General features: G+C 46.9%; 1 protein-coding gene across 1 annotated transcript; it reads left to right on the top strand.

Moving 5' to 3' along the window:
• The first annotated feature begins 6,399 nt into the window (after nt 1–6,399).
• Nucleotides 6,400–11,106, top strand: LOC118720662. The gene is given in 4 exon segments (XM_036440866.2): nt 6,400–7,234; nt 7,329–8,467; nt 8,469–10,203; nt 10,206–11,106. Coding segments are annotated over 4 exon segments (4,554 nt in total). The 5' UTR covers nt 6,400–6,414; the 3' UTR covers nt 11,066–11,106.
• Nucleotides 11,107–11,878: the final 772 nt, after the last annotated feature.

Raw genomic sequence — 11,878 nt, 5'->3', positions numbered from 1 at the left:
CTCCCCCTTTCTGTAGGAGGTTGTTATTTTTAACCATTTGCTTTGTGTCCTTAGCTGGGGAAGGTAATGGTTAGTTTTAAGCTGGCTGCAAATTACCCACACTGGCTTTGCTTAATTTTCTTTTAACATGTTTCCTTATAAACTTTTTGATTTTCACAAACCTTTTAATAACTTTTAGGAATAATTAGTTTTCAAAATGTACCTCTATGCACCATGTTTTGTTTTTTTAATTACCAAAACAGGTAATTTCCAATTAATAATTCTTAATAGCCTCAATCCTCAATGACCAGGAAAAGCACACAGCCAGCATTCCTTAGACCCTTCTGAACATAATGTAAACATAATTAGTTTTAAAGTACACTTTCAACAAAGCAAAAGACATTATAGCAGCTCCAAGTCTACCTATCTATAATAGTTTTGGCAATATGGGTAAAAGCAGGTGATCCAGCAATCAAAGTTGTAATGAGTTAACTTGATCTGCACATGTGGCTAAGTTTTTCCTAAAAACTTTAAAGATGGCCAGACTAGAGTTTTTGACCAGATACTTGAATTTCAAAAGTCCTAGGAACCAACCACAGGGGAGCAAGCACTGTAGAAAGTGCTGAAGGGCCCCAAGCACTGTTGTAAATCCAAACCCTGCAGTCCTCCTCCCTCCTGTCTGGTGACCTTCTGCCCTAACGTATGGAAAATGCTTTCATCTACTCCCCATCCTACTTTAAATGCTCACCAGCACCAGCAAGCTGTGCCCCTCAGGCCAGGGCATTCCTCCTTGGCTACCCTAGCTTTCTATTGAAGACCCGAATCCCCTCTGAGCCCCACAAGGCCACTGCAAAAAGCTGGAAGAAGTCAGATCTTTGGGGGACAGGTCCAAGGAGGTATTGAGGAGATGAGGGAATCCTCCGCTCGTGCATGGCTGGGTCCCTCTGTGGCCGGGGACACCAAGAACGGCTTTTTTGTTTCTGTGGGTTCGTACATCTTGTCGCTACAGGCCCTTCCTTGTTCTCCCATGCCTCCCGCTTTGAGTCCAGAAACACTTCATTATTTCTGCTTGGTTGGTTGCTGTGGTTAGGCTGCGCAAACTGCCGTGTCTGCCCCTGCCTGTGTTCCACCTGCCTTTGCTTCCCACTGGGCCCTGCCCTGTCTGCCTGCGCTTCAAGTTAACCCTCACAGTAGTAGGTGTTTAGTACTTAGCAATGAAAGTGGAACATAATGACCCGTTAATGTTAGCCATTGGTATTCTATGGTCCATTGAAACCAACGTTTCATTATAATTAGGTTTAGCTACAAGTAACAGGTAACACTCAGATAATATTAGCTTAGAGTCTAAGGACAAAGGAAAAGTTTAATTCTCATGTGAACGTGCAGTTTTATTATCTGTGCCTAACTGGTAGCTCTTCTCTATGAAGTTGTTCTTCTAATTTTTTCTCTGCTACTTGCCATCACTTAGTTCAACCTCGATTTCTTTATTGCATATCTTTATTTTATTTTATATTTATTTGTTTATTTATTTATTTATTTAAATATTTATTGCTCAGATTATTACAATTGTTTCTCCTTCCCCCCCCCCATAGCTCCCTTCCACCCAGTTCCCGCCCTACCCTCTGCACTTACCTCCCTCTCCTCCCCATTGTCCTCATCCATAGGTATACAAATTTAATCCAATCTTCCTGCACCTCTCAAACCCCTTTCCCCCTGATAATTATCAATCCACTCTCTTTCTTTGCCCCTTATTCTATTATATTCACCAGTTAAATCTGTTCCTCAGATTTTTAATTCACTTGATTTTTAGATTCACTTATTGATATATATGTATTTGTTCATCATAATTTTTACCTTTTTTCTTCTTCTTCCTCTTCTTAAAGAATACCTTTCAGCATTTCATATAATACTGGTTTGGTGGTGATGAACTCCTTTAGCTTTTTCTTATCTGCGAAGCTCTTTATCTGCCCTTCAATTCTGAATGATAACTTTGCTGGATACAGTAATCTTGATTGTAGGTTCTTGCTATTCATCACTTTGAATATTTCTTGCCACTCCCTTCTGGCCTGCATAGTTTCTCTTGAGAAATCAACTGATAGTCGTATGGTGCTCCCTTATAAATAACCAATTGCTTTTCTCTTGCTGCTTGTAAAATTCTCTTTGTCTTTTGCCTTGGGCATTTTAATTATGATGTGTCTTGGTGTGGTCCTCTTTGGATTCCTCTTGTTTGGGGTTCTGTGCACTTCCTGTACTTGTAAGTCTATTTCTTTCACCAGGTGGGGGAAGTTTTCTGACATTATTTCTTCAAATAGGTTTTTAGTGTCTTGCACTCTCTCTTCTTCTGGCACCCCTATAATTCTGATGTTGGTTCACTTGAAGTTGAACTAGAGGCTCCTTACACTCTCTTCAACTTTCTGGATTCTCTCTTTTTTTTTTTTTTTTGCTTCTCTAGAGGAGTGCCCTTTGGCTCTTTGTATTCCAAATCTTTGACTTGATTGTTGTGTTCCTCCAGTCTGCTGTTGGATCTCTGTATAATATTTTTTAGTTTAGTTAGTGTTTGTTTAATTTCTAGTTGGGTCTCATTAAATTTATCGGCCTTTTCTAGGAAATTCTTGAAAAACCTTATAACCGTGTTTTTGAACTCTATATCCAGTCTTTTGTTCTCCTCCATCTCTTTCTTTTGAGGTCTATTTCCTTGTCTTGGCATTTTTGCTGCTTCCCAGAGTTGATAGGATTGCTTTGTGTGTTTGGTGTCCTATTGCTTGATTGCATATGTTAAGTAACTTTAAATATCAAAGTTATTGATATTAGATGACAAAGAACAATGTCCAAGTACATTAGCAAGTCAGATGATGTGCTGAGATGTGGGAGAGATTATAAATATATACATGGCATTCTCAGAATGGAGGTGAGAGGTGAAGGCTCTGAAGTTTGATACCTGAGAGCATCAAGTCTGTCAGGCAGTCTCTAGGCAGAAAAGCATACAGTGGATTCCCGCTTGGAGATACCATTGTTAGGGGGTGAGAGGAGAAAAATGAGGTGAAAAAATGAAGGAATGAAAAGTGAACACTCTTTATATTCCATAAATGAGTGAGATCATGTGATATTTATCTTTCTCTGACTGGCTTATTTTACATAAACTGATGAACAAAAATAGATCCAGAGACAGAGGAACATCAATCAGACCATCAAACCTCAGAGGGAAGGTAGGGGAGGGAAGGGGTCAGAGGGAGAGATCAACCAAAAGACTTGTATGTATGCATATAAGCCTATTCAATGGACACAGACAACAGGGCGCGGGTATGAGGCATGAGTCGGGGAGCTGGTGAGGGTAATGGGGGAATAAGGACACATATACAACACCTTAATCAATAAAGAAAAAAAAAAAAGTAAACACTCTTAACCCAAATGGCTTATTTACACACACACACACACACACACACACACACACACACACACACACATTTTAGGAAAACATGTAGCTATAATAAACCCAAATATTGAGGAAAACAAGAAGGAAAGGTGAAGGCCGGATTCAGCATAATACTTACCTCGGGTTTGGTGAGGTTGGGCAATCAGGGGGAGAGGCCTCTGTGTGTATTTGTAGCAGGTGTTGGACAGGGCCCTAGCTTTTGGTCTGAGTGAGTGGCAGTTTTGAAACCAAAATGCGGTGGTCAGATCTTAGTTCTCTGTTTCGCAAAACCGAAGAATGAATTCACAGACAAAAATGGTTGTCAGAAACCAAGTTTATTGGGTGATAGACAAACTTCTTGCCACAAGAGGGCAGCAGGAAGGGGGCCCACAGCAGTTACCAATTAAACTCTTTGTTTAGGAATATTCACATACCCTGATAGCTTCTGATTGGTCCCTTCAAAGAATTCTGGCAATATCCAGTTATTTCAAAGTTCAAGTTCCTGTCTGCAGGAGGACCTGATTGAGGACTGCCACTTCAGGTCCGAGGTGACATCACTGTTCCTTTGTAGCTGGGTCAGTTCTAGATGCCCTGTTTGTCGCCCTCCAACCCCTCCCACCCATTCCCATCCCATGGTCCCTGTCCCTGACTGACTGCCTGGCTCTCTTTTTCTATATCCTCCATCTTGGATAATTGTCCAGAGCTTGAAAAACAAAAATTATTGCTTTTAAAACCAAACAGGAAGGATTGTTTAAGTTAGCTAGCATTTCCCTATCCCACTCTCTTCACCCTATTATGGTTGACAGAAGTGTGCTAAAGACCAGAAATGGGACAGGAACATCCAAGGACAGGAGAGGACATTATTAGTGAACTCCACAAACCAAAAAGACTGACTAAAGGCATTGTTGGTCACATTCTGAATACAGATCTTCATAGAATCTTAAAAGTGGTTGTTTAGGTCAAATAAAATACGATTTTTTACATAAAATAATTATATAAAAACTGCTAGCTACAGTCCCACCTACTATTGAAAGAAGTTTTTAGGGGTAAAATAGGCAAGTTTAGAGAGTTTTAGGAATTAGGGGTCAATGGGGGAGAACCACAGGGCTGCACAGCTGGGAGCTGCCAGAAGGCATACATTCACAGAATAAGGGGGCTGGGAGATGTCAAGAGATATACAGAATAAAGGGAGAGGAAACCACCCATTCACAGAGCAAAGAGGAAAGCCACAGGGAATAGAAAAACAAAAGAGAGAAAAAGAGGAGAACCCCCAGTGTGGGGTTTGAGCTCTGAAGCTGTTCTAGTGACCAATCAGAGGGGAAACCAGGACACAAAGAACTGCAGCCTTTATAAACCTTAGAAAAGAGGGACTGGGTGGGTCTCTCTCGCACTCCCCATGTGGGAGTCTGTGCTTGTTTCCCAATAAATTCCCACCTTTTCCTATACCACCTTTTGTCTGCGGCTTCATTCTTTGAATCCACCGGGACAAGAAACCTGGAAATCACCTTTGCATCCTGCCCAGAGGAAAAACCACGAGTTCTAGTTTCATTTTCGCATTTCACTATCTAGGTGGGACAGGCAAAGCAAGGTTTCCTAGGAATGTGGCCTTAAATTTCCAAATGAAATAAATGTGTGGAGACCTGTCTGGTTTGTCTCAGTGGATAGAGCATCAGCCTGTGGACTGAAGAGTCTGAGAGAGCAGGGAGGGGTGAGGGGGCAGGGCGGGGTGAGAGGGCAGGGGAGTGAGGGGGTAGGGGGGAGGTGAGAGGGCAGACGAGGTGAGAGGGCAGGGTGGGGTGGGTCCAGCTCCTGGTAACTGGACCCTAGGCCTAACCCAACCAATCAGGTCAGCCAAGGTAGCTGCACCACCCTCCCTATAAAACCCATTGATATGTTAAGTTCTTCCTCTTTCTCACCATGCCCTCCCTGGTGTAAGTGGGACTGAGCGCAGACTAGTCCGAAATAAATACAGGCTTTCTGCAATTGCATCGGATTCGGCTCCCTGGTAGTCTTTGGGGTTTATGACACTTGGGCATTACATATGAAGCCTTGTCCGCGATCTCCAAGACTGAGGGACTCTGAATCTGGAGAGCCTGTCTGGTCGCAGTAGAAGTGTGTGAAGGGATCCCTGTGGGAAGTGCATGAGAGGTCTAGCGGATGCGCTATTGAAGGCTACGGGCCGGGAGATCAAAAGACGTTTTGATCCTCCTTTAGGAGGGACATAGAATTCCCTATCAGGACGAGGTAGTCGGCGTGAGGCCGTCGTTTAGTTTTAGGTGCTGCTTCCACGCAGTTGGAAGGCTGTCCTTGGGGGGGCCCCCCATCTGTTCCTGTGTTCTTTGTTTGTTTGTTTATTTGTATGTTTGTATAAGGGAAAGGTTTCAGTTTGCTCTTGTTTGTAAATTTGCTATAAAAACTTAAATCTGAATGTATTGAATTGTTATAATACTGAAAATGTTGATGTGGGGAGTTCTTCTCCTGGTGGCTGTTGTAATTTTATGTGTAATTTTATGGACTCACTGTATGAATGTTATGGGACAGACTCTGATTACTCCTTTGGGCATTGTGATTAATCATTTTCAGGAAGTAGAGGGAAGAGCTAACGATTTTAGTATGGAGGTCTGGAAGAACGAATGGCAGACTTGTTGTTCAAGTGAGTGGCCAGCTTTCAATGTCAGGAGGGAACTTTCGATCTCCCTACCATTTGCCGGGTTTGGAGTGTCGTCTCTCAACCCAAGACAGGTTACCGCGATCAGCTCCCATACATTATCATATGCAGGACCTTGTGGAGAACCCACCCTTTTGGCTTAAGCCCTTTGTGGCTCCGTGCCCCTGGGAGCCAGAACCTATTTTGCCTTACAGGGAACGGAGAGGACAGAGAAGAAAATCACCCTGCCATCAGCTCCCCCTACTCTGTCTTGCAGGGGGGAACTAAAGAAGAATTAATTTTTCCTCCCCCGTATCAGTTCCCTAGGGTGCCGGAGGAGGAAACTGACCCTCCCCCACTGAGGGAAGCAGATGCCATGAGGAGAGCGGGAAGCCTGCCATATACCAGACAAAGAGCCCAGAGGGAACAATCCGCCTTCGTCGCCAACTCCACTGTTAAGACTTTACCCCTGCGAGCCACTGGTCCCCCAGATGAGAGGGGCGATCAGCCCCATCACTACTGGCCTTTCGCCACTAGCGACCTTTATAATTGGAAAGCTCAAAATCCTGAGTTTTCTGAGAAGCCAGCGGGACTTATTAATCTGTTGGATTCTATCATTTTTACCCATCAGCCAACCTGGGACGACTGCCAGCAGCTCTTGCAGGTCCTGTTCACCACCGAGGAGAGGGAGAGGATCCTTAATGAGGCCCGGAAGCTGGTTCCAGGCGTGGATGGGAATCCTACCACCAACCAGGCTCAGATAGAAACCTCTTTTCCTCTTACTAGGCCTGAATGGGATGTCAGCACAGCAGAAGGTAAGGAGGGGCTCCGGGTCTACCGCCAGGCTCTAATGGGGGGTCTCCGGGCGGCTGCCAGAAAGCCAACTAATCTGGCTAAGGTAGGGAGCATACAGCAGGAGAAAGATGAATCTCCAGCAGCCTTTCTAGAGTGGATCATGGAGGCATTCCGCACCTATACCCCCATGAATCCAGAGGCTCCTGAGAGTAAGGCAGCTGTTATTGTAGCCTTTGTAAACCAGTCTGCTGCAGATATTAGGAGAAAACTGCAAAGAATAGATAGACTGAGAGAGAAGAGTCTGCAGGACTTGTTGGTGGTGGCTGAAAAGATGTACAATAACCGGGAGCCCCTGAAGATAAACAGGCTCACAGGCAGACCTGAGAACTGGCTAGGATCCTGTGGGCCACCACTACGACTCCCCTGAGAAACGGGACCTCCTCCTCTGACAGCTTGCAAATGATCGAAAGAAAGGTAAGGAGACCTCTGGGGAAGGGAAGTGGAAAATGCAAAAGGATCAATGTGCATACTGCAAGAAGATAGGGCATTGGGCTCAAGAATGTCCTAAGAGAGGCAGTGGGAAAGGGAGCAAGACAGACTTAGTAAAGGTCTTAGGACTTGATGAACTAAGTGATTAGGGGAGTCAGGGTTCGGACCCCCTCCCCGAGCCCAGGGTAACTCTTAGAGTGGAGGGGACCCCTGTGGACTTCCTTGTTGACACCGGAGCGCAGCATTCGGTCCTCTGCACTCCACAAGGAAAACTAACTAGCAAAAAATCCTGGGTGCAAGGGGCAACTGGTATGAACCAGTATTCATGGACTACCCGAAGAACAGTGGATTTAAGGATGGGCCAGGTAACCCACTCCTTCATGGTAATACCAGAATGCTCCTACCCACTGTTAGGACGGGACTTACTGACCAAGAGAGGAGCTCAGATAACTTTCAGACAAGGGGGGCCTCAGGTCACCGATGGCGAGGGCCACCCCATCCACGTTCTGACTCTGAGGCTAGAGGATGAGTATCGCCTCCACCAGGAGGCACTCCCAAGGGGGGATAACATGGATAGATGGCTACGAGAATTCCCCACAGCCTGGGCAAAGACAGGAGGGGTAGGACTAGCTGCTCACAGGACCCCAGTCCTAGTGGAGCTAAAGCCAGGAGAAGGTCCGGTAAGGATCAAACAGTACTCCATGTCTCAGGAGGCCCAGGAGGGAATTCAGCTACACATCCAGAGACTGCGGAGTCTAGGGGTGCTGGTTCCCTGCCAATCTGCTTGGAACACCCCCCTACTGCCGGTCAAGAAGCCTCACACAAATGATTACCGACCAGTGCAAGACCTCCGGGAAGTAAATAAAAGAGTCATGGACATACACCCAGTTATCCCCAATCCATACACTCTCTTGAGCTCCCTGGTGCCCACCAGAATCTGGTATACTGTATTAGATTTAAAGGACACCTTCTTCAGTCTGCCGCTAGCACCCAGGAGCCAACCCTTGTTTGCCTTCGAGTGGCATGATCCAGAGGAGGGCTACAGTGGACAACTCACCTGGACACGACTGCCTCAGGGGTTCAAGAATTCGCCCACCATCTTTAATGAGGCACTACACGAAGACCTGGGTGAGTACAGAAGGGAGCAACCCTGGCCTCACCCTCCTACAGTACATAGATGACATCCTGATTGCTGCCGACCCGGCAGAGGATTGTGAACAAGGAACCCAGGATTTGCTGGTCACCCTGGGGGCCTTGGGGTAATGGGCATCCGAGAAGAAGGCACAGATATGCAGAGAGAGGGTAAGTTATCTGGGGTACATCTTGGAGGGCGGACAGTGGCCATTATCAGATGCCAGAAAAGAAACTGTCCTAAAGATCCCCACACCCACCTCTCAAAGAGAAGTGAGAGAATTCTTAGGGTTGGCCGGCTACTGCTGTCTCTGGATTCTGGGTTTTGCTGAGATTGCCAGGCCCCTGTATGAAGCTACCAGAGAGGGGAAGACATTTGAATGGACAGAGAAAGAGGAGGCTGCCTTTAATCAGTTGAAAAAGGCCCTCCTACATGCCCCGGCTCTGGGACTGCCAGACATTACAAAGCCCTTTCACCTCTTTGTAGATGAGCGCAAAGGGGTAGCAAAGGGGATTTTAACTCAAGCCTTGGGCCCCTGGAGCCATCCAGTAGCTTACTTGTCTAAGAAACTAGACCCAGTGGCTGCCGGCTGGCCACCGTGCTTGAGGATTATTGCGGCAACAGCACTCCTAGTGAAGGATGCTGACAAGCTAACTCTAGGGCAAGAAATTTGGATTACAATCCCCCATGCAGTTGAGGGAGTTTTAAAACAGCCACCTGATAGATGGATGAGTAATGCACGCATGACTCACTACCAGTGCCGTCCCCTAAATCCTCCCAGAGTGCGGTTCTGCTCCAGTGCAGCCCTCAACCCTGCAACTCTCCTGCCTGACCCCGACCTAGATGCCCCGCTACATGACTGCGCCGAGATCTTGGAACAGGTGCATGGACTCCGGAAGGACCTGACGGACCAACCCCTCTCAGATGCAGAGGCCACATGGTTCACCGATGGAAGCAGCTTCATGAGAAACAGGCACAGGTACGCGGGCGCGGCAGTAGTAACTGAGACTGACACCTTATGGGCAGAGGCTCTGCCATCTGGAACGTCAGCCCAGCGGGCAGAACTCATCGCTCTGACAAAGGCATTGACACTAGGGGCCGGGAAACGACTCAATGTCTTTACAGATAGCCGATACGCGTTTGCCACAGCTCACATCCATGGGGCAATCTATCAGGAGAGAGGGCTGTTGACTGCAGAAGGAAAGACTATAAAAAATAAACAAGAAATACTCGACTTGCTAGCTGCCTTATGGCTCCCAGCCAAGTTAGCCATCATCCACTGCCCAGGACACCAGAAAGCCAACAATCCTGTAGCCAAAGGCAACCAGAAGGCTGATCAGGTGGCCAAAGAAGTAGCCCTCACTGCAGTCCCTGCACTGGCCCTGCAATTGCCAGAGCCAGGAAACCCAGTTCTGCTGGATCAGCCCGGATACTCCCAGGAACAATGAGAGCGAATCAAAAGCCACCCCACAAACAAGGAAGTCAGAGGCTGGTGGTGTGCTCCAGATGGGAAGCTCCTGCTACCAGACCAGCTTGGGATCCCAATGTTGAAACACATACACCAATCCACTCACCTAGGGTCCCGGAAACTAAAGGATTTGGTCCGGCATGCTAAGATCAAAATTCACCAACTGGACACCAGAATAGATCAAATTATATCAGCCTGTAAAACTTGCCAGCTTACAAATGCAAGGGCCGGGTCAAGTGGAAAAGGAACCCGGCTCAGAGGAACAAAGCCCGGGGTGCACTGGAGATTGACTTCACTGAGGTAAGGCCGGGAAAGTATGGCTATAAATATCTTCTAGTTTTTGTAGATACCTTTTCTGGATGGGTAGAAGCATACCCAACTAAGCATGAAACAGCCCAGATGGTTGCTAAGAAGCTACTGGAAGACATTCTATCCAGGTACGGTTTCCCAGCTGTGATAGGATCGGACAACGGCCCAGCTTTCATCTCACAAGTAACACAGGCAGTAGCCAAGGCTATAGGGGCAAATTGGAAATTACATTGTGCGTATAGGCCCCAGAGCTCAGGACAAGTAGAAAGAATGAATAGAACACTAAAAGAGACCCTTTCTAAACTAACCATGGAGACTGGCGGGGACTGGGTGGCTCTCCTTCCCTATGCTCTTTACCGGGTGAGGAACTCACCCTATACCCTAGGCTTCACTCCCTATGAAATTAGGTTTGGTAGGCCCCCACCTATCATTCCCAATCTTAAGGCAGAACTGCTAACTGAATTTGACAACCAAGAAATATCTTTTTCTTTAAGAAGGCTCCAGAGGGTGCATGAGGACATTTGGCCACGCCTACAAGCCATCTACGAGGCTGGCCCGATCCCAACACCCCACCAGTACCGGCCGGGAGACTGGGTCTTTGTCAAAAGACACTGCCGGGAGACGCTTGAACCACGTTGGAAAGGACCATACATCGTGGTGCTGACGATGCCCACCGCCCTCAAAGTGGACAGCATTGCGACCTGGGTCCACCACACTCATGTTCGGCCAGCTGACTCCTCTGCGATCCGGGAAGACTTCGCCAACCGATGGAGCATCGACCGAGACCAAGACAACCCCCTCAAGCTCAAGTTATGGCATACTCAACCTGCCTGATACTGGAAATTTTGTTTGCGGCCACTCCGGCTGCAGGAGCCCCCACACCCCATACACTGGTTCGGGGGGAAAGACTCACTTCTGCCCTGGACACTCCTGACGCCTCTGTGTAGTCTTGTGTCTCCACTGGACACATCTCGTGGACTCCCCCAAAATGTCAGATCAGGACACCGGGAAGGAGAAACTTTATACACCCTTTAGAAGTGCAAACGGTCCCATGATTGGGCCTGTTAAGTCTCAAGACAAGGGGGGAATGAGAGGGCAGGGCGGGGTGAGAGGGCAGGGCGGGGTGAGAGAGCAGGGTGGGGTGGATCCAGCTCCTGGTAACTGGACCCTAGGCCTAACCCAACCAATCAGGTCAGCCAAGGTAGTGGCACCACCCTCCCTATAAAACCCATTGATATGTTAAGTTCTTCCTCTTTCTCACCATGCCCTCGCTGGTGTAAGTGGACTAGTCCGAAATAAATACAGGCTTTCTGCAATTGCATCGGATTCGGCTCCCTGGTAGTCTTTGGGGTTTATGACACTTGGGCATTACAAGTCCCAGGATCAATTCCAATGAAGGACCTATGTCTGGGTTGTGGGCTCAATCCCTAGTAGGGGGCATTCAGAAGGCAGTCGATCAATAATTCTTTCTCTTCATTGATCTTTCTGTTTCTCTCCCTCTCCCTTCCTCTCTGAAATAAAATAATTAAAAAAAGAAAGAAAGAAAAGAAATGGGTGGAGAACATTGTGACACAAAATCTAAGAAAAAGAGATACCTTCATTTCTAGGCCAATTGAGAGTCAATATCAGAAAAGTTTATCAAAGGTA

Source organism: Pipistrellus kuhlii, unplaced genomic scaffold (assembly GCF_014108245.1).
Source record: "Pipistrellus kuhlii isolate mPipKuh1 unplaced genomic scaffold, mPipKuh1.p scaffold_m20_p_1, whole genome shotgun sequence".
NCBI classification, from domain to species: domain Eukaryota; kingdom Metazoa; phylum Chordata; class Mammalia; order Chiroptera; family Vespertilionidae; genus Pipistrellus; species Pipistrellus kuhlii.
The sequence above is the reverse complement of the archived record's forward strand: the minus strand, read 5'-3'. Positions and strand labels throughout refer to the sequence as shown.